General features: G+C 33.2%; 1 protein-coding gene across 48 annotated transcripts in view; it reads left to right on the top strand.

Annotated features, from left to right (window-relative positions):
• The window catches only part of RIMS2 (regulating synaptic membrane exocytosis 2), a 507129-nt gene that overhangs the window by 310545 nt on the left and 172710 nt on the right, over positions 1-23874 (top strand). For 24 of the 48 annotated variants that reach the window (XM_031650105.1, XM_031650110.1, XM_031650083.1 and 21 more), the window contains 2 exons: positions 22296-22468; positions 23312-23563. The exons of 11 other annotated variants lie outside the window; for them this stretch is intronic. In XM_031650105.1, the coding sequence (XP_031505965.1) occupies positions 22296-22468; positions 23312-23563 (425 nt within the window). The remainder of the gene's footprint in view (positions 1-22295; positions 22469-23311; positions 23564-23874) is intronic. 13 more of the 48 variants (XM_031650095.1, XM_031650096.1, XM_031650098.1 and 10 more) reach the window with 1 other exon arrangement.

Genomic DNA, 23874 nt, shown 5'->3' on the forward strand with positions numbered 1-23874 from the left:
TGGCACCATCTCAGCTCAACCTCTCAACCTCTGCCTCCCGTGTTCAAGTGATTCTCTCAACCTCTGCCTCCTGGGTTCAAGTGATTCTCCTACCTCAGCCTCCCGAGTAGCTGGGACTACAGGCATGCGCCACCATGCCCGGCTAATTTTTTGTACTTTTTTAGTAGAGATGGGGTTTCACCATGTTAGCCAGGATTGTCTCAATCTCCTGACCTCATAATCTGCCCGCCTCGGCCTCCCCAAGTGCTGGGATTACAGGCATGAACCCCCGTGCCCGGCCGGATCCCTGTGTTTTAACAAGTCTATCAGATGATTCTGATGTAGACTACAGTCTGAGAATTACTGCTCTAAGGTGAAGAACTATTGTAAAATTATCCTTTAGATAACTGAGTTGACTTGCTCAATTAGGGTTTCAACTAGAAGCCAGAGGTGAATGATGTCTTCAAAAAAATGCAGACATTTTGAGAATAAATGATCTGACATCTTATAAGGCCTCTAATAATGTCTGACAAATCCTACTGAATGTAGGATACTTATCACTCTGTTTTCTATTGCCAGGATTATGCAGGCAGCTTACCTCAAAATAAAATCAAGTCTCTTGAGTACAACTTTTTAAGGGGATCCAAAATACAACACTATTTTGTACCACAACAAAGTACTTCTTGATGTGGAACTATCTTTGCTGGATCACCTGTCTCCCCAGCATGTGGGGTTCATCTTCCTCTGATATAGGTCAAAGAGAAAGTTACAGAGGAATCTTTTTCAGACATATATAAGTTATATTAATTTTCAATTAATTCCTTAGATTAAAATTTTCAACATCATTTCTCTCTTTTATGATGAGGGCTATTTAGCTTATATTTACATTTTTTACTTTTTATTTTGATAACAAATGCAAATTATAGAGCCTCTGATTGAGCTATGTGTTTTAACATTAGATCTAGTTGCTGAAGAAAATCATTTAACAAATAAGGGAACTAAGATATAGCAAGGTTATGCAATCTATCCAGGTTCCCATAGCCACTAAGTCATGGAAAGTATTACTTGTAGCTAATTTAGTTTTTCAAATTTGACGTAACTGTGATGAAATCCAAAGCCTCAGACATATAAAGCATATGCTCTCTCCTAAGCTGTGTTCCTGAAATTCCAGTGACACCATCGTGAAGCCCTGTGTGGAATCTAATTGTTAGCCTAGGTTTAAAAAAAAAAAAAAAAAAAAACACCGTACCGTTCACATTCTAAATGGCATTGCTCTCTGAATTTCTCAAGACTTCTGCATTGATAGTTTTAAATAATTCCTACTAAATTTAAAGAAATCTTTTTAGTAACTCACTTTGAAAGCATCTATAGAGCAATGCCTATTAAGCTACTGTCTTTCTAAGAATATTTTCAGTGTACTAGAAAACTTGAAAGAAGAGAGTCTATTTTTAATAAGAGCAGCAAAGGCATATACAGACATGATTTCTAGTTAATCAGTGGATGATTTCTCAGGAGTTTCCCTCAAAATAGAATTTATTATACTCAATGTACTCTTGCATGCCTTTTGTACTCTTTTTATCCCAGCTTGAATGTGTTTCATCTATTCTTGGCAACAATTTAAGGATCAACATATTCTTTCTATAAAATCAACTTTCCTTTTTATTTTCTCAGAAAAATGTGATTTATTAAGTTTAACAGTGTAAATTATGGTTCACCACAGGTCAGCTACCCTTCTGTGAGTTACATAATGATAAATTGGCATAATTATTAATACTTAAAAGTCCAATAATGTATTTATACTTTGAAATTAATATGGATGATTTGATAATGCTTATTTAAACATATGAGCTTTAGTTTTTAAATTCGCTATATTTAATATTTTTAAATGTTCCCAAAAGCAATATTGCTAGGAAGATACTCTTTGAAATAGTGGCCCCATAGCATTTCAACAAATAAGGCTCATGCAACAAATAATGTTTATTGGCACAGTATTTATTGGAACTCAAAGCTTATTTCTCTGGAAAAACAATGCTCTTTTTTAAGGAGTGTGTTGTGGCAATACTTCAACAAAATTATCACAAAAATGTCTTACTCCTATTATAGCAGTTATGTCATAATTTTCCATTCTCTTATTTGTCTCCCTGGAATTAAGAAGCAGTGTAATCCATGAGTTGCCCAGATCTCTTCAAATGGAGGCCAGAAGCCTATGATAATCTATTTAACCCATAATAGAATACATTGGGTAGAACAGAGGACAATGTAGTAAAAGAAAGGAAAAGAAAGTTTGTCTACATTTATTGTGCATGCCTGACCCTAAGCACTTTTCACCTACATCCTGTCACTTCTTTCCCAGGCGTCTAGTCTTTTAGGCACCCATTCACAGATCTCAAAGATGTATTGGGGAAAGCAGTTTGATTAAACTAGTTTACATTAAAATATGAATGACAATATAGAGCTTCATTTTTAAAAAAGCCCTTATAAATACAAAATAAACTGAAATTGGTGGACTTATAGGCAGTATTAATAGAAAATATTTCAGATAGTTGAAGTATGTTTGGTCAAGTAAAATACCACTGTTATCTAAACTGTTTATTTCATTTGATTAGCGCTTATGCTCTTCTCAACACTGAAAAGACACATTCAGTGCTAACCTTAAGTATTTTACATTGACATTCAAGGCACAGGCAATGAGGGGAGAAAAGTTGAGGCTTGTTAGAAGTGGTCATATATGAGCTCTTTAAAAATTTAATGTAAGTCAGGAATACTTTTAAGTCTCAAATATCATCAAAATGTGGCAGCAGTGGGTGAGTGGTGTGTTAGAAAGGGCACAGCTTGGAGTCAAGTGGACTCTGCCTAGGTGGCTTGGGGTTAGTTTAACCTCACAGCTTTTTTAATCTATTAAACAAGACTTTGGTATCTATTTTATAGGGTAGTGATGAGGATTAAATGAGATGATGTATATAAGTTGTTTAGCACCTAGTAAATGCTCAATAAATAATGCAGCTAATATTAGTTATTATTTTATAGTAACAACAGCAAATATAATCATAGACAACAGATATGAATCTGACAAGACCAAAAAGAAATGATAAAGAAATGACTAATTTAAGGAAAATGATATCATTGAATGTTCAGATATCATTGAATGTTCCATTTACTCTCAAATAAGGAGATTCAAGCAGCAGAAATCTAAAAGGAAAAATGAAAGTTAGAGGAAAAGAATTTATGAATCTTAAGGGGATATGAAGTTTTTTAATTAAAAGAGACGGGAACATAATGTGTGATGAAAAATTACAAACCAAATTACTGAAATTAAGAAATTATGCTATCACGGTTGACATTAAAGGTGACTGGTCCTTGATGAAGTGATTCATAGACATGCATATGGGTATGGGTGTTTTCAAGTAAATACTTATTAATAGTGATGACATAAATGGACCTGAAAACTAAGACCAAGTTTTTAAAAGGCAAATTTTAAAATGTAGATTAGATAGCCTTATACATATTATCAAGAAGAAACATGACAATACATGAATTTAGATATAATGTAGACATGAAGAAATAAGAGTTATGTTTTAATTTTATAGCAGTGATAGAAATAAAATACTTGGGGAAAAGTATTTTTCTTAGGGAGAAAAATTGAGTTGCTGTTAGTATGTAACTCAGCCCAGTGACAAAATGAGGTAGATAGAGCCAGGCCTTGTGCCTGCTACAGGAAGAGCTGCTGCAGCATCAGTTCTCAAGCTACCAAGAGAACCTAGTATTCATGTAAAACAGACATCATTGTGCAGGTGTAAGATGGAATCCTCTGATAAATAGAACAGAAGGATATTTATCCTAATAGAAGGATTCTAATAGGCATGATCTCATGGAAGCAGTCTCTATTCTACAAGGTCCTCAGGGAGTACAATAAGATGTTTTAAATAGAAAGTAATGAATGAAGCATTCTTCCTTGGAATAAGCAATCTACTGTTTCATGAACAGAAGTTGGATTCAGATTTTCAAAAAAAAACCCTGCTAGGCATAGTCTAACCAGATATCCAGCAGAATAGTTTTCTATTTTTGGATTAGAATTAAGATCACTTACTCATGATTTTCAACTCAAGCCAAGTCAAGTAATCTTATCTTGTACTGATGAAGATGTCAGAGACTATGCCAGTGGCTGTACCTGAATTTCTTCAATGAAACACATCACTTCTGTAAACTCTTATTTTAATTTTTCATATTTTCCTATAACTTTATTTATTTCTTCATGCCTCAGCAAGCAGGTAACTTCAGGTTCTATAGCAGAATCCCAAGAAAAATATCTGGAAATCAGTGAACTGCTGATATGGGAGCATAAGAGAAAAAAGGACAGCCTACATTACTTGGAAGTATTCTTAAATGCCAGACTAGCCTACGAAACTATGAGAGTATGCTGAGCCCTTGATGATACTGCCACCTGCTATACTCCCCACCTCTCCACCAGCTGAGGATACATTTGACCAAGTATTGTACCCCTTTGATTGCTTCTTGGCCCCAAACCAGGCCACAGTCTTCTAAGCTGTCTAAGTTGCTTGTCCAAGCCAGCCATCCTCCAGGATTTTAATTAATCATTTGATGTGTATGTTTTATTTTTACATCACCCTGTGGTGCTTCCTTTACCAAGTGTATTTATGAAGATACATAAACTTAGATTTTGAAATCTAGGTTATTAAACCAGCAAATAAGAGCAGCATTATATAATATAGCTGTAGAAGTGCACGAGGATGCTAATAGTAATCTTATCAAGGCCTGATTAAAGGCTTCAGTCACACTTACAAAATCACCAAATGGTTATATAGCCTAATTAAAAGAGTCATAGTTCAAAATGAAAAAGGATAACATTACATTTTTAAAATCATTTATGTCCTATTTTCCCCCTTCTATGGTTTTTTTAAATTCATGCTTGCAAGGATGGGTTTCTCATTTGTGTGATATTAAACATCCATCAAACTAGCATTTAAAAGTAACTAAAAATTTCTGTATGTGTTTATTTAATTTCTTCCATTATGAGATAAGTAAAAGAAGGAGTGATGTCAAGAGAGAAGGAGCCGTTGGAAGTATAATTTCTTACAATTGGTACACAATATTGTTAATTATTATTACTATTGCAACCACATTTATGGCAGAAATTCTGAAGTCTTGTTTACAGTAATAGAGATATATGGACAGTTTGTTAATCACTCTTCAATATATTTTTAGTGATTAGGGTTAAATAAAGACTATAGAGTAGTATTAAAAGTGTAGACTCCATAACCAAACTGTCTAGATTAAAATCCTACCTCTTCTACTATCTGTATGACCTTGGGCAAGTTACTTAACATCCTTGTGCCTCAGTTTCTTATGCTATAAGGTGTGTTAATAATACCTACCTCAGAGGATTGTTTTCTTTTATCTTTTTTTTTTTTTTTTTTTTTTTTTTTGAAACAGAGTCTTGCTCTGTCACCCAGGCTGGAGTGCAGGGGCGTGATCTTGGGTCACTGCAACGTCTGCCTGCCGGGTTTAAGTGATTCTCCTACCTCAGCCTCCTGAGTAACTGGGATTACAGGCACGTGCCACCACACCCAGCTAATTTTTTTGTATTTTTAGTAGAGACAGGGTTTCACCACGTTGGCCAGGCTGGTTTTGAACTCCTGATCTCAAGTGATCCGCCCGCCTCGGCCTCTCAAAGTGCTAGGATTACAGGCATGAGCCACCACGCCCAGCCAGATTGTTTTCAAGATTGTCTACATATAAAGATAAAACTCTTAGAGCAGAGTTTGATATGTAATAGCAATCAGTAAGCGTTAGCTGTGATATGATAATGATGGTTGTGGAGGTGGTGGTGGTGGTGGTGGTGGTGGTGATGATGATGATGATGATGATGATAGGAAAGAAGGATAAAAGGAAGAATCACTGTTTCCAACAGCTAACTTCCTCTTACCAAAGCCCTTGGGGGTTCAGGTGTATATTTGTTGTCATCAGGAATCTTGTAGAGATAGTTAAGTATATCTTTAAGGTAATCTTAAAAACAGGTGGGGAGAAAAGGATGAAAAGTTAAAAAAAAAATGCTACTTTCAAAAGCCTAAAATTGATTTGTCTTTTTTGCCAATCTATCCAAATTTTTGTCTACCCCAAATTCTTATCGTATAGTTTATATTCCCTAGCAAGCTGATTGTATTTAAATTTTAATCTAAATATCTATCTATTGGTATAGATATACCTGTAGGCAGATATAAAATTATATTGTATTTACACATAATTTATACATCTGTGTTTACACATACATTTACTCGTACCCTAAAGCTCTGAACCAGAGAATTTCTGTCCTCTATGATTTAGCTGATAGAAGCAACAACTATTCACTTATTCCTTGCCTCATTGGAAGAAATTCTCATTTATTTCTTTTCTCTCCTGTTACATAAAAGATCTACAGTTAAAAACTTGGTTGTGGCCAGGCATGGTGGCTCACACCTGTAATCCCAGCACTTTGGGAGGCCGAGGCAGGTGGATCACCTGAGGTCAGGAGTTTGAGACCAGCCTGGCCAACATGGTGAAACCCCATCTCTACTAAAAATACCAAAAATTACCTGGGTGTGGTGGCCGTGCCTGTAATCCCAGCTACTTAGACGGCTGAGGCAGGAGAATCGCTTGCACCTGGGAGGCAGAGGTTGCAGTGAGCCGAGATCGCTGTACTCCAAAAACTAGGCAACAAGAGTGAGACTCCATCTCAAAAACAAAAGAAAGAAAAAAAAAAAAAACAAACAAAACTTGATGGTAACTAATTTTAATGAAATTTTAGATATTTTATATTTTTATTTGTGATTAATCTTTGATTTTAAAAGTTTCTAGTTTATATTTCTTTTTCCTTAATATCCCATATTAGTTGATTAGGGCTGCTATAACAAAATACCGTAGAAGGGGTGGCTTAAAGAACAGAAATGTATTTTCCCAGTTTTGGTGGCTAGAACTTTCAGGTGTTGGCTAGGCTGGCTCCTTCTGAGGCCTTTCCATGGCTTTCAGATGGCTGCCTTCTTGCTGTGTCTTCACTTTGTGTGTGTCTGTGTCCTAATCTCTTCTTATAAGGACACCAGTCATATTGGATTAGGAACTACCTATGTGACCTCATTTTACCTTAATTACCTCTTGAAATGTCCTAGCTTCAAGTACAGTCACATTCTGAGGTACTGAAGACTAGGATTCCAGCATAGGAATTTGGGAGGAACACAATTCAGTCTATAACACATCTCTACAAAGTAGCTAATGATTTTTTAAATTAAAACTTTACTGCATTATGAAAGCATATTTGATTATAATGTGAATAGGGATTTTTAGGCAACTAACTGTAGCTGTTTTGCTTTAAACTTTTTATTTTTTTGATTTTATTACTTTTCTCTATTTCTTCCTATTTTTACAACTGCCTTCTCAAATCCTAAGAGATAAAATATTTTGGTTTTGCAAATACATCTTAAAAACTTGCTGTCTTAGCCATGAAAAACCACATTTAAATATGACTCACGTAGCCATAATTTTATGCTGATATTCAAGCATGGGTCCCTTTCTTTTATATGTATTTGTGAATTGCTACCTTTTACCATATATTCACATTTAAGCCAGGAAATATAAAAAGACTATTTTAAATTACGAATAAGTCATCCAGTATTGCAGTATTATGTAAAAAAAAAAAGTCATTTAAGATGGTGAAAACAGCAACTTGTATATTATAGAATACGGTAGAATTATAGCAGAAATTTTAATTTGTCCGTTTTTAGTAACACAAAGTTTCTAAATACTGACAAAAGAAAGAATTGTAGATAAGTTGCATGCAGCTACTTGCAGGTCAATCTGTGGAGAATAGCTGCCATTGCCAAGAATGCAGTACCCTCCTATAATCACTTAAGAATATAAAGGAGAAGCGTTTCCTTTTACCTTCAGCAAAATTAAAAATAATAATAATAACTGTATGACTTCATCTTTGCTTTCATCAAGCCTCCAGAGTTGCTAGCTTGTTAACAGCTAGAATATTCTACAGGGAATGAATTATAGTAGACCACAGAAGGGAAAGAGGTCTCACTTTATAAAATCAGGGAGGATATGGGAAAAGAAGGAAAAAAAAGTGGTCAAATAGAGCAGATACATTCTTTCCAATCAAATTTCATATAACTGAAAGGATTAAGCATGGAGATATATGTGTATATATATATATTCACACACATATACATATACATATATGAAGTGAAAGAATATGGAAAAGAACAGATAGGTGAAAACATATATACCTTCTGAACCATCCATGGCATTACCACATAAAATACATATATTCTGTTTTATATGTGGATTATTTATGTCTTTTATATTAAACTATACACTTCTTGAGAAAGGTGACGATATTATTCATCTTTATAGTCTCTCAGTAGCATGTACTTTGCCCTGGCCACAATAAGCACTCAATGGGATTAATTTTAGTGAATGAACATGGACGTGGATGCTGAGAGAAAACTAAAATGGTAGGATAGGATAGTTTGAAAAAGGTTCTAGAGCAGGTGAATTTTAAGCATTTTGTATCAATATAAGAACAAAATATGATTTTTAAAAGAAGATATAGGTGAATTATTGCGTAATAGTCAAAAGCATGTTTCCTAATGGGCATACAATTATTGATTTCCATCTAGAGATAATCATAGTGGAAAGAATACTGAGAAAGAATGGGAAGATTGGGCTTTTAATTTTGGTTATGCCATTCATGTAATAAGACTTTGGGTAAGTTGCCCAATAGTTCTTCACAACTCAGCTTTTTCTATCTACAAATTGAAGGAACCTTATAAGCTATAAAGTGTTAAACAAATATGTGGTACTTTGGAGGCAGCATTGAAAAGACCACTATGAATTAGCATTTGGGTTTTAATCAGTCTCATCATTAATTAAGTAAATTATTTAATCTCAGAGTCTAGTCTTAAAATTAGATTTGAAATATATTTTCTGTATTTTGTTTCTTTCAATTCTGATGTTTCATTCATTGATTGAGTACTCTCTGATCAGTGTAAGGCTCTCTACTAGACATGTTCTCACAAATGCCTGAATCTATATAATTTTTAATGAACTTGTGGCATAATAACTATGATTTAGAGAATAAATTTATATGTGTAATGTTTCGCATATTTCACATGAAGTAATTGATAATTAAGTTTGAATTGACACTTGTGTAGAAACCTTTAGTCAATAAAATCAGTTATCCAGGGTAACATGGAAACATCCACATCTATAACTTCAATTTAGTTCAACTATTTATAATACAAATGTCTCTACAATTTTGTTATGTAATGGCTTTGTTCATCAGCACAAAATTCAGCTATAATTTTCTTTAGTTGGAAGGATTACAGATATCATTTATTAGCAAAACAAATATATTGTTTTATTAAACATTTGGAAATTTGATTACTTCTATTGCATCAGTTTTGAAGATTGTAAAATAATACTCCAGTCTGGAAATAATATAGCTAACCTTGAAATATATTTCATATGAAGGAAGGGACTTTGGTGATAACTTCAGAGAATGGAAACATCTCTATAGCACTAGGCGTAGCGAATGGGAGTGTCCATTAATCATAGTTACTTTTTAGTATTTATTATAACATGGGAGGTAGGAGTAATAAAAAACAACTCACAGTTGAACTCCATTCTGATGGATAAATCAAAACTTACTACCTCAGTATAACTTCCTGAGTAACAAAGAAATGGCTGTGATTTTATGATTGACCATTTTCAGATCATTTTTATGACTCGGAATGCTTACAAACAAGGCCAGCAGTCTCCAGGGTCCAGTCACATAAGAACATGTTACTTCTTAAACCCTTTTCGATTTTCTGCCAAAAAAAAATCACCTAAATTTTAAATGAGTTTAAAGGGGTTATTTCAATAGAACATAAAACATGTTTTTATTCAATAGAACACAAAACATGTTTTTCTTTGAGTTAGTTTATATGATATTGTTGTTAAAGTTTTACTTTATTAAAATCCATCCAATTATACTTACAAGCAATGTTATTTTAATGCTGTTTTGTATTCTGATTATTTAGGTCATTTTAGACAGATTTTTCAAAATTTCAAAAAGGGCTGAAAATCTTTATTTTAAGCATATCCCTAAAGTTGAAAGCAATATGAATATTTTAAAAAGAAATAAGTTCTAAACTTGCTTGCCCAGTGTCCCATTAAAATGAATACAAATTATCACTTTTAACTAAAAGTAAAAACAAATTTGATAATAAAAGTGAAAAAAAAAGTTTAATGAAAAGAAATAGACCTTATAATAACAAGTTGTATAATCTTAGTCATATTTCTCAATTTTCTCATCTGTGAAATGAAGAAGATAGATTACATTCTCTCTGAGGTCTCTTTTAGCTTTGAAGCTAAATATGGTGAAGTTGTGAATGACTCAGTGATGAGTAAATAACCAAATGTGTGGTGCAGCACCAGGTAACTTTCCTGGGCTGTTCTCTTGAACAACAACAACAACAACAACAATAACAAATGGTTATATGAGTCTTCTTGCCCTCTCTGTTTTTTAAGACATGTGTATTTTTTTTTTTTTTTTTTTTTTTTTGCGATTTTAGTGGTCATTTAGTGGTCATTGATTATCTTTCTCTTACCTGCAAGTCAAAACTTCATAGCTGGGGTGTTGCTGAAGCTCATCAGCTGTAATTCTGGATTCTGGTTCTGCAACATTAAAGAAGAGAAAATGCCAGAGAAATAACCATGTGAATTACAATAAAATGAAGGAAATAGTGAGTAAAGAGGGAATAAAGAAAGGAAGGGAAAGGGGATAAAGAGAGGGGAAAAAAGAAAAGGAGAAGAGAATTAAAGGAAGGAGAGAGAGAAAGAATGGAGGAAGGCAGGCTAGCATATCCTTTCTATCCAAGAGTTCACTATCAAATTAGAGAAAGGCATGTACATAAGTAATGATGGTACAAAATAGGCTGTGCTGAGTGATGTAATTTTTAAAAATACACATACAAAGGAAGAATAGCAAAAGAAATATTCATTTGGCTGGGAGAAATCTGGGAATAGAATAGAATAGAACACATGAAGTCAAGGACTTGTCAGGCTCAGGAGAGAGCTTAAACAAAGTTATGGCGTTACATGAGCACAAGCCATGTTTAAGAAACAGCTAATAGTTCTTCAGTGTGGAAATATACAACAAATGGGGAGGATATGTATTAGGAGAAAAGAACGGAAAAGTTGACTGGGACAAGACTGTGGAGAACTTTGAATCTCTCAGTTAAAAATATAGAATGTTCTACTACATTTTAAATTTTATGGTTATATTCTTCTAAATTTTTTTATATTATTGTAAATACCCATATTATTTTAATGTCTATATCTTATATGTTAATATCTATATATCCATATTATTTTAATATTTTAATATCTATGTTACTTATGTTCTATATTATTTTTCTATATCTTATACAACCCATACAGAATTATGGGTTTGGAAGATTTTTGAGGAAGTTGCTGATATGAACAAATTTGTGCTTTTAGGAGGTAACTCTAATTATATACTTAAGATGCATTTGAAAAGAACATTACAGACAAGGAGTCCCATTAGGAGGTTATTGTAGTAGTCCAAGCAAGAGGTAATTGTTAGTCTTTGTTCCTTCTTTGTCTGTTGGCTCCATCCCAAAAGGTCTTTCTGTAAGCCCAGTTGATGCTTCTCTGTCTTCTCACACAGGGAACAAGAGTAGTGGGCCTCTTCAGATTTCCAACAGAATGTAATTATATTTGCCCTATCTCTGAATTTGATAGATCAGAGCAATTCTCAGGCCCCTTCAGGTTTTTTAACATTACGTAGTTATTCAGGCTATTATTTAGCCTTGATTCTCTTCAACACAAATACTTTGAGTTACGCTATTACTTTCTAAAGTACTAATAATTGAAAGGGAACCTTATTTCCTATCTCCAGCTCATATATTTTTGTTGTGTTTCTGCCTGCTTCAGATTCCCAGGGCATTGGTCCTACTGCTATGTTCTCATGTCTTATTTCTGTTGCAACTTTTGGGATGCTAGCTTGCCACGTGATATCTGTAATATCTATACCCTATATCCCAATCATTTAGATATTCTTTAAACATTCATAAAAATCATATAATCCATATAATGTTTAAAGAGGGTCACAAAGGGCCAAGTGCCAAGAATTTTTATGGCTAGTGACAGTTTCTTTATGACTTTTCTTAATTCTAGCTAGATCTTATGGGTTTCTGATTTGAGGGCTTGGAGAAGCATTTAGTCATAATAATAACATAAGGGCTTTCAACTGGGTGCATTGGTTTAGATTAGCAGCAGGCATTTTGTTCTACCCTCTGGGGCTTGGATAGACATGAAATTGTATGTATGTGTCAGAATATTATTAATATATCTAAGGGTCTGAGAAAAACAGACTTTGAGAATACTTGTTGACTGAGGCAGATATTTCAGATGACATGAGTTTGAGCTATTACTGAATAATAAAGGGTTTACGAATAAATCTAAGACTAAAGCTATTGAAAAAAATATTTATTTTATGTGGTTACATCTATATCAATACACAGCTAAGTGTTAATGTTATATTACATATTATCTGTAAAAGGTTAAAAATCTTAATCTTAAAAAGGTTAAAAATCTGTTTTATCAGATGTGAAAAAGAAAACTATATATAAGATATTTGAAAGTTGTTTGTAAACCATAAAAAGTAATTAAATTTTAATTATTATTAGTGTTATGGTGATAGATTGTTATAGTCCTCAGTTTAACTTTCCTTAGTATCAAGTATAAACATAATTATAAAAACTAACTGACCGGTTGTGGTGGCTCGTGCCTATAATCCCAGCACTTTGGGAGGTCGAAGTGAGTGGATCCCTTGAGGTCAGGAGTTCAAGACCAGCTTGGCCAACATGGTGAAACCCCGTCTGTACTAAAAATACAAAAACTAGCCGGGTGTGGTGGCGGGCACCTGTAATCCCAGCTACTCGGGAGGCTGAGGCAGGAGAATCGCTTGAACCCGGGAGGCAGAGGTTGCAGTGAGTTGAGATCACGCCACTGCACTCCAGCTAACTGAGCAAGACTCTGTCTCAAAAAAAAAAAAAAAAAAAAAAAAAAAAACCTAACTCAAGTAGAACGGTTTCAGGAATGAATAAACCTGAATTTCCAAGGCAGGTTTGGTATTATCCTACTCTAAGTAAATAAACCAATCTAGTGTGAAAGGACAATACCCTTTTGGTTTTTGTTTGTTTTTTGTGAGACATGCAATTAGGAACCTATTTATAAAGTATTCATAGCCATTTTCATGTTTTTTTCAAGTCAAGGTAAAATTTTTGAGCTTATGGATTAATGATGGTGTATATTTAGTATCATAATCTACAGCTTCTTTTATTTCATCATGGACTATGCCTAATTAATTATCATGGTAAATATTTACTATGTGTCAAGACCTGTGATCTCATTTAAAATTCATATTGGTCCTATTAAGAAGGTATTGTCTCCACAATGTGAATCTAGAAGCAGACTTAAAGAATAGACTTGCCTAGGATTGTGTAGCTCCTAGTAAGTGGAAGAGCAATTACACACTCCTATCTTTCAGCTCTTAATCCCTTGTTCATTATGGTATACTGCCTCTTATCAAAATTAGATGACTATTATGATTTTCATCAATATTGTTGCTTAGGGAATATGTTTATACTATGAGGTCAGAAATTTTTTTCTGATACAGACCAGGAAGAGTTTGCATTCAGGAAAGTGTATCAGTCATGTTTGCACTCAGCTGTTTATAACAAAACACCTGACAAAATTATATGAATAAACAAGGAATTTTACTTCACACAAGAAATCCAAACAGCCTAGGGCTGGTACTGTTACTTAAGACCCAAGCACTCTGTCCCCATCATCACAGAATGCCTGCTGTAGCTGTAGGCTTGAGTTTGAACTCCAGTAAGAAAGGAAAAAAAAAGTGAAAGACATATGGTCATACCAGCTATGTTAGCTCACTGTAATCAGAAACACAGTAGCTCTCCCTAAACTCCTCCCCTAGATTACTGCTTATATTTCGGAGATCATACTCATAAAAAATGATCACCTTACATACAAGGTAGAAAATGAAGTTGTTTTGTTTTGTTGTTATTAAAATCAGTGTGAATTCTTTTAATAAAGACCAAAGTGGGAGAGGGAATATTGAGTAGGCATTCAGCAGCAACTGCCACAAATAAATAGGTATTAAATATGCTAGTTACCAAAAGGAAAGACCAAGGACCCATTCATAACCCCCGATAGCTAAATATTTAGATAATATTTGTTTCCATTACATGACTAAGTAATATTTCTTGACTGATTAGAATGGAGGATACTGGGGAAGGAGGAAGCAAAGATAATTCACAACTTTTCTAGGTTTTAGTTGGATATGGAACCTATTGTGCAGGCAACATAAGAGGTACAGGGAGAGCTGGTTTAGGGTGAAAGAATAAATTTGGTTTGGGCTATATTGAATTTGTTGTGCCAACAAAAGAATGTACAGGAGATGTCTTGTCAGCATCTGGAAATACAGGTCTGAAGCTTGGGAGAGGTGAGAATAAGGATTTTATTAGTCATTACTTGGTAATTAAAATGGGTAGATGATGGATTATATCATCCTGGGGTAATATATTATAGTTAAAAGAAGGCTAAAGATGGGAACTTTGAGAAAATGTGATTTAAAATCAGGTTAGGGAAAACAAAGCTGGGAAAGGAGATTAAAAAGTAACACTCAGGGACATAGACTAGAAACCCTGAGTGGCATTATCTCAGAAGTCATTATGGGAAATTTTCAAGAAGAGAGGGGAAAGAAAAAGACTAAAAAGATACCACTGACTGGTAAATTAGGATGTTATTGGGGAATTTTGTTCAGTGGGTTGTTTTTGTTTTTGTTTTTGTTTTGAGAAGAGTTTTAGTACATGATAGAATGGCTTAAGAGTTGTTGATTCCCTTGAAGAACATGATAAATTCATTTGTTAAGGGCAAAAGCATAAGCTTTGCAGCTACCTGAGATCTCTAAACCTGGGGTTTCATTGCAGCACTGGCATTTCTATCTCTGAAAACTGAGAAATCGATAGAAGTAAATTAAGATTGTTTCTCAAGGAGAAGCTGATTACTAATAGACATTGAGTTCCCACAAAGCCAAGCCTTAGGGAAAGTCATAATTGACTACTGGCAGTAATTCTTCCTCTGTAAATTCTCCAGGAAAAATTATTCACCTCATAAATTTCCTTCACATCAAGCAACAGCTGGTTCGTTTGTAAGTCTTGGCATACATGCTAATGGCTACCCTTTCTTTGACTGCAGCTTTTTACTTTAAGCTGTTCTTGCTATTTCATGTTTCAAAGACTTCTCTGGATGAGTCTGTTTCTGGATCTCTAGAATGGAGAAAATACCTTCTTCACAGATCCAATGTGAACTTTAAATGAGATCATAGGTCTTGATACATAGTAAATATTTATTGTCCCTTACTCATTCTCTCCTCAGGAGTCTTAGTGAGCCCTGTAAACAAAGCCTGTATTCCTAAACCCCACAACCAGTGGTGTGCCCAACTGTCTGTTCAGTGACCACTTGGTAACTTGAAATCTGCCATAATGGGAGTATTTATATCATGGAAATCAGAAAACTCCATAAATTGGAAATTTTTTCCCCAGAAAGCTAGTTGTTAAACATTTACTGTTTAACAGCACTGCCTATACCCACCACAGAGAATGAAATAATTAGGTGACTAAACCCTATACAGCTATCAATGTAGTATCTTGTGCACTGATTTGGTACTTCATAATGGAATAATGCTTCAGTATATAGCCCAGATAAAGCAAATCATTCCATTCATTCATTTGGATCATTAAACGTTCATTGAGTTCCTTCTAAATGCCAGGCCCAGATATAGATAATAAGATTACTGAAATCAACAAAAGTCATTATCCTCTGGGAGTTTATAATCTAGTGGGGTGGGTAGATTACAAATAGATGGATAAATAGCTAGATAGATGATTGATACGTAGATGGATGGATAGACAAGGGAGAAGTACACATAATACCACATGATAAAACTATATATATAATATATAGTTTTAATAATAAAGGCATGAGTAAAGTAGTTGAGGATTATATAGATATAATAAAGGCATGAGTAAAGTAGTTGAGGAACATTCGAGGCAGTTATTAATTCTCTTCGAAGGAGTTAAGGAAGACTTCACAGAGGAGGTGACATCTTAAACTGTGCCTCAGAGGATGACTAGACCTATTTAATGGAGAGGGTATTGAGTATGGCTCATCCTACCTAACTGTACTTCCTTCTGACTCCAGCTATCACAAAGGCCACCTCATAAGGTTTGGGAGAATTAAATAAAATAATCCACATGTATTACTTACAACAGTACATTTCACAGGGTATACAAATAATAATTGTAGCTATTTTAATTACTATACCAAACTGAAGAGGCCATCAGTCCTGAAGACCAACAAGGGAGAAAATTCAGTGCCTCAGTCTCCAGTGAAAATTTTATATACTTGACTCCTTTCCAGACTGAGGCATGCTGTTCATTAGGCTCAGCTTTACTGCAGACTCCTTCCTTTTGAGCTCTGCAGCTATCAGAAATCTTTCAAGCTGGGATTTCATTTGCAGAATTTTGTTTACAAGACTAAATCTTAAATAAGTCCTCCAATGTCTTTGGCATTTTCTCTCTGCCTTCTCCTCCCAATTTTAGACCATTATCACACAATACCTTCTTTAGAAGTTATAGCTGAACAAAATTATCTCTGACAAGTACATTTTTTATACAATTCAGCATTCAGATCAGGCACTGATAAGAGCCTTGGGTAGGACAGAGAAAAACATCATCTTGAAGTAGCTCGTCAAAGAAAAAGTACCTGCAATTGTGTTACTATCAAAGAGCAACAACTGTTTTCTTTCTATTATTATATGAAATAAAAACAAGATGACAAAAATGCACATGGTTATTTAATGACTGCAGTGCCAGAATTCCCTCTGCCCTCTTCTTTCCTCTACCTCCCCTAGACTGATATCAAGAGCCCTGCCCAGAACTTCAGCCTAACTTTTATCTTCCAAAGATTATGTTTGCCTGTTTTCTTCTCCACCCGTGCCCCCCCAGTCTTTTGATTAGCTCAGTATTTCCTTCTTGAGTATGATATTCAGGTATCCAGGTACTTCTTGATAGCATAAGACTTGTTTTTCTTCAAAATTGGGCTTCTATATTATCCAGTATTTTGCTATAATTAAATTTTTGATTATTGTTTTTGAGACAAGTGATATTTAAGGACATTCATAATCCTGCCTCCATCTTTGTCTGAAGATCAAACAACCAGAGTTCTTGAGGTGCTTTAGCAAAATCAGAGTTGGAAATGGCCTAAGAACTTCAAATGACTACTGGAGAAAATGAAACTGATTTTAGAAATTGTAATTTATTTTTTAAGTATATCATTCTAACACTTTAATAATAGCCTTCTTTTCAATAGAGCTCTGTAGGTACACTGTTACTCTCCACTGATGTTAGATATATAGGAAGAACATTAACTTTTCCAAGCCACTTAGGAACTCTTTAGAGTCTGGAACATCCTGAAGAACAATCATTTCCTGTAAATTTTTCTAGTTCATGATCTTCTTAATAGTAATGTACAAAACATTAAAATGTTGTCCGGAAAAACTTCTTTACTCTCTTCCAAGATTTTAATGATCTTTAATCGGAGCACAGTTTTCAGCTAAGATCATATTATTGTTCTTTGTTTTTGTTCCATTAAAGAGAATGATTAACAGGCCATTCATTGTTCATCCATCAGCTATATTGTAATACATGCTAATTATTTAAAACATTATGTATTGTATAGTGCCAAAACAACACCAACCATTTCCTAAATAAATAAATTTACTTACATTCATAGCTCATTACCTTGGTATAATAACAATTCAGCTGCTTTTCTCTCGTTGTTGAAGTGTAGAACTTTTGTTTATCATATTTTAGGAATAGTAAAACTACATTTATCCATTTTAAGTGTTGACTCTATTATTAAGTCGTTTAGTACTTAGATTTTTGGGGATGGGAGTTGAGTTGTATATGTGAATAAGTTAAATTCTAAATATGTTCAAAATGTATTCTTCTGAAATTTTATTTATTAAAAATATTTTTCATATTCTTTCTCACTGGCCAGATTTCTCATTTTTAAAAGCTTATGTCTATTTGTAATGGAAACCTGAGCTAATCCCAATGGTAAACATGCTCAGTGGCTTAGAAGTCAACAGAGAAATACATTTGATGAAAGCCTTGAGTAGATAGCAGAATCATCATTAATCACCATTAAACTAGAGCCTTTAGCTAATTTCTATTCTTTCTTTATATAAACTATTCTATTCAGTGTCCTTCTATTTAATGACCTTCTGCTTTAGGCATTGGAAATAAGCTTTTGCTATTTGCTAAGCATACTATTATGTATTTTGAACATATATTTTGAATATATTTTTCTCAAAAATTCTTAAACTGGAGTGTATTCTTATCTTCCTAGTAAGAAGGCTAAAACTCATAGTTTAAATTAAATTAAGTTAAATCTTTGACTCTTAGGTGCTAAGAGACATACAAAGGTGAGGAAGATACTGTGCTGGCCTTCAGGAGTTTGTAGTCTAATGGCGGTTTGAAAATTAAACATGAACACGTTTATATACACATGCATACATTTATGTATGTATATATAGATATAGATATAGGGCTAGATATAGATATATATATATATAGATATATATATATATATATATATATATAGAGAGAGAGAGAGAGAGAGAGAGAGAGAGAGATAGATAGATAGATACATAGATACATAGACAGACACAGCCCTATGACAAGAGGTCATGTGTGATGAATTACACACACTGTCTCTTGTCGTAGGGCTGTGTGTGAATAAAAGGCATAAAACCTTTACACTATTATAATGCTGTGAAAAAAGGCATAAAACTACAATATGGGGAATCTTATCTTTCCTTAAATTTTGCATATCTAAAATTTTAGCTCAGCAAACTGGATGATCTGAGAAGTCTCAGATAAAGATATGCACAGTGCACACCATGCTAACCTGTCTTTTAAAAGCTAAACAAATTAAAGCCTGTATGCAGCTATGAATCATAGCAACAAGACTAGACATCATGACAGACCTAAAAAGACAAAGCCTAGAGTAGACAAAATCAGAATCCTAACTACTGAAATTGAAAAGCCAAATAAGTAGTTAGGTTTCAGATATGAAAGAAAAGCAAATTGGACAAAAACCAATCAGGAAAGCATGGGATACATGAGTACCTAGTGGCTTTGGATGTCAGGATAATATTCTAAGACAAATATTAAAAATAAGACATGTTCTATGTCGGCCAAGAAGTGTCATATATTTCCTGCTGAGATAAAGATATTCTTCATCCTGCAGTTGGGAATCAGTATTTCCCTATTAGGTGATGGGATATGGATGAACCTGGCCAAATGGGGAAGGCGAAGCCTGAGGACATACTAGGAGTCAGTAGTAAAGTTGGGTTTAAAATTTTAATTTTGTTTTATAAACATATTTTCTGAAGCAGATCTCTTGGAGATATGTAAAAATAATTATGTTTTTGTAGCTTAGAATAGTCTTAATATATTTATTAAATATTTCTACCTAATATTCTTTAGCTAAAGATAGTCCTGAAATTTATATAAGCCAGTATTTGGCTACTATTTAATCATCATCGTCATCATTATCATTGTCATCATTTGTCATCACTTGTTATGTGTCAGATATTGTGCTAAGTACTTTACACACATTGTCTTGCTTAATCCTTGCAGCAAGCCTTGGAGATAGGCACAATTATTATCCATATTTTAATAGATGAAAAACTGAGACTCATAGAAGCAATTGATCCAAGATCACAAACCTAATAATCTATGTAGCCAGAATTCAAATGATTCAGTCCCATTCCAGAGCATTGGCTCTTAATGATTACATTATTGCCCTTACTACTGCCAGAGTTAAAACTTACAGTTTTCCATTTGAATTTAGATGATATAATAATCCCATGAGCAAAAACAAATAAAAAATATATTACCAAAACTGCTTTCATATTCAATAATAAATTACTTTAAAAGAAAGAATAGCAGCTGTTTTTCTTTTTTATTATAAATTATAAGAATCAGAGAAAAGTCCCCCATATGCAGTATAGTATCTATTGAACAATTTTATAGCTTTGAAAAATTTCTTAAAACTTTGATTTTCGTATGAATAAATGCCCAAAAAAAATAAGTAAAATGAAATCTTTCCACATATACCTTACCTTGAGATCACATTTACTTTAAATACATTTTGTGAAAATATATATAGATATGTCATTTATTGTATTATATAGTATACAATATATTATTATATAGTGTACATATTGTATATATTATATAGACAGATATAACATGGATAATGTTGATACCATTCATTTAAATGCTATTCTAGGCAATGGCTTTCATCATTGTCATTTAAGGCAAAATGGTATTTTAAAATGACTTTATTTGAAAAATAATATTATGATCTAAATTGTCTTTGAATAAATGCACTGTATATTAATAATGTTTCTTTTAAAATTAAACCCTCTGGCTCTATTTAAATAAATATTTCCTGGGAAAAAGCGCAATTTTTAGAAGAATTTAATTGTATGCTTTTTGATAATTGAGAGTTTATCTAACAAGATAGAAAGTTAAAGTGGACTAAGAAAGGCTAATTCTCACCTAATTTGAATATATGTTGCTAGATTAATGGATTTAACTAAAATTTTATGAAGCCTTAGGCCTTAGAAATAATTTCTTTACGTTTGAAGAAGAGTCAACTTTTAAAATGGATAGCTAGATACTGAGAGGTTTTGGAAAAAAAAAATCAACAGATAACTTATATCGAATTTACTGTTTATGCTCTGTTGCCACTCAATTTATCTTGGTCAAAATGTTTATATCTATCTAATACTTGCAATGAATTGTCATTCGTGGGGGATTGTTTATTAGGTAATTATTCTCTAAGACATAGCAAGTGGTTGATATAAAATAATCATCTTTCTAAGGCTTTATGGAATTTGCTAATATCTGTGATTAGAAAATTCTCCTTTGCAAAATTAACTAGTTAAGAGTGTTTCAGCATTAAGTTTGAAGCACATCTAAACAAATCAAAATCAATTAGTAGATAATCTCTTAACCCAATAATAGTCATATTTGATGTTTATAGTAAGAATACTGTTGTATCACCAAGTTGTAATAATACCGTAATACTACAGGCTACATTTACTTACATTATGCCAGATACCACATATGTCTTAGTTCTAGACCTTGCAAAAAAAAGATATTATTATCCATTTTTTTATAAGAAGCCTTTTACAGATTAAATGATTTGCTCAGATTTAGTCAACTAGTGAGAGTTTTTCTTACTTCAGGTTTCCAGACTCCAAAGTCTATCCTTTTTACATCTCAACAAGACGACTCTTAGCAAATGATTTTTTTGTTGTCAGAATAAAGTTAAATTTTGACCATTAGTTTTTACATTAAATGTATTTTATGAGACTAGGTCATTAACGTAAAGCATTTACGATGGTTTTTAATTTACCAGAATATTTGAACACCCAAGAATACCCTGCAACCCTGGCTGTGCCAGTTAACTATCTGATTATTTCAATTCCAGGAAGTTTGAACTATTGTAAATAATAATGACTTTTTCTAGTATTTCTAGGATTCATCAAAATCCAGCAGCCACTTTGAAATTAAACCTTCTCTTTTCTCTTGGCTTTTCTAAAAAAGTTAATGGTTGAATAATTAGATTTTATATTATCTCTAGGTTTTCAGTGAAGCATAATGGATTAATTGATGGCTACTAGAATTGGTTTCTATAAGTGATAATGGCAGCTTTATTATACTTGGGATTTTAAAAAAAATTTATTAAAAAATAAAAAAATTATACTTCCTAATATTAAGCCAAATGCTCATTTCCCAGATCTTACCTAAATGTTCTTTCCTGAGGCCAGCGCTGTTTTGAAACTATTTTAATGGCCTTCATTGGGGTGTGGTAAAAACATTCTAATTACTTTGCTGAAAACAAAGGTTTCATATAAATTGAATTTTTCTTTTAGGATAATTGCCATTCACTTTTGTTTTATATGCAACTGAGTGGGATTTTGCAGTTTCCTCTGTGGACAATGAAAGTGCTGAAATAGGAGAAAGCTAATAATTGCTTTGTGTGGTAATACTGACAACTTCTGCGTATTTGTCAATCTGTGTTAACAGTATCGATCAGGATGGGATCCTCATAGAGGGGCAGATAATGTTTCTACTAAATCTTCGGACAGTGATGTAAGTGATATATCTGCGGTTTCAAGGACTAGTAGTGCTTCTCGTTTCAGCAGCACAAGCTACATGTCTGTCCAATCAGAACGCCCAAGAGGAAACAAGAAAATCAGGTGAGTAAGGGGATTTCAACAACAAACTTCTCCAAATATGTTTTAGAAGGTCTTTGTGTTTCTTGGATGAACATAAAATTATATATTTCTAAAAGGTTAATATCTATTTTAAAGTGAGGGGAGCTCAATTTCAGTACATACTACTTTTTAATATATTTTAACACACATTTCGGACTTCTTGCACCGAAAAAAAAATGTTATGGAACTGTGGATAATTTTGCTTACTAGATCACTGGAAATAATACCTTTTTTCATGTTTGTAACTTAAAAATTAGGACCTTTTATTACATCTTTACTGAAATAAAAGTGATGGCTGAGACTTGAATTTTGTATGTTCCAAGGAACATGAAAATAATATATTTTGTTATTAGAAAACGTAAGAATAATACTTTTTCAGTAGTATGCTTTCCCATCCACTTGAATTTTTTATGTATGCATAGAAAAAGTACTCATCTTCTCAAGAAAATTTATGCATGTAGTATATAAGTTAGTATAATTTGTGTTTCTTACTTGTCCTATAGATTTTATAGATGCCTAAGCTAAATTTTGTTTTACTCTTATTGGATTAAAAAATTTATAATAGGGAGATCACAGCTTTTACCTTTTTTCATGTAATTTTGTAAAAGGAAAATGATTTTAAAACTATTACAATTAAGTGCTATTTATACAGTGCTTCTCTGGTATGCACTGAAGTAAGTTTTCAACATTTAAAAGATATAATTTTTACTTATGTTTTGATAGTTTTATTACCTTTCTGTTTAATTTCATAAGTGTTTTTTCTTGACTTTCTTTCTTTTTGTGTGTGTTTATTTGCATGCCTTCAATTTGTGTTGCTTTCAAAAGACCAAAGGGAATAGAAGAGGGAGGGAAAGAAGGGGATAAGCATGAAGAGATAGTTCATGAGAAGGAAGAGGTAAAGGAAGAAAGAATTAATGAGAATGAGAAAGGGAAAGAGATTGCCAAAACGTGTAATAAGGAGAAAAACAGAGAATCAGGAGACGAGGAAAAAACACAAGATATACCCGAGCAAGGGAAAGAAAAAGAACAGTGGAATAAAGAGGATTTGCAAAGGAGATTCTCACAAGATGATGCCAGGTAAAATATGTTATTTGTAGGCATTTCCCATTAGTAATGTAGTCTTTTTTACTATTCCTAAAAATTATTTTGCCATTTACATTTGCTTTATTTTCTTGTGTTTTATCTATTTAGCTTCTAATAATACTAATTAATATGTTGATAAACTATTATCAAATAGATTGATTTATTAAACAGTCTTGAATTTGTATCCACTAGCTCTGAGAGTCTGATTTATTTGGTTCCCAAGTTCGTTATGAGTAGCTGAATCAAATGTAAATTTCCCTGTGTCTCTTTTAACATGAATTACTGTGTATCTTCTTTATCCGTAA

This window comes from Papio anubis, chromosome 8 (assembly GCF_008728515.1).
Source record: "Papio anubis isolate 15944 chromosome 8, Panubis1.0, whole genome shotgun sequence".
NCBI classification, from domain to species: domain Eukaryota; kingdom Metazoa; phylum Chordata; class Mammalia; order Primates; family Cercopithecidae; genus Papio; species Papio anubis.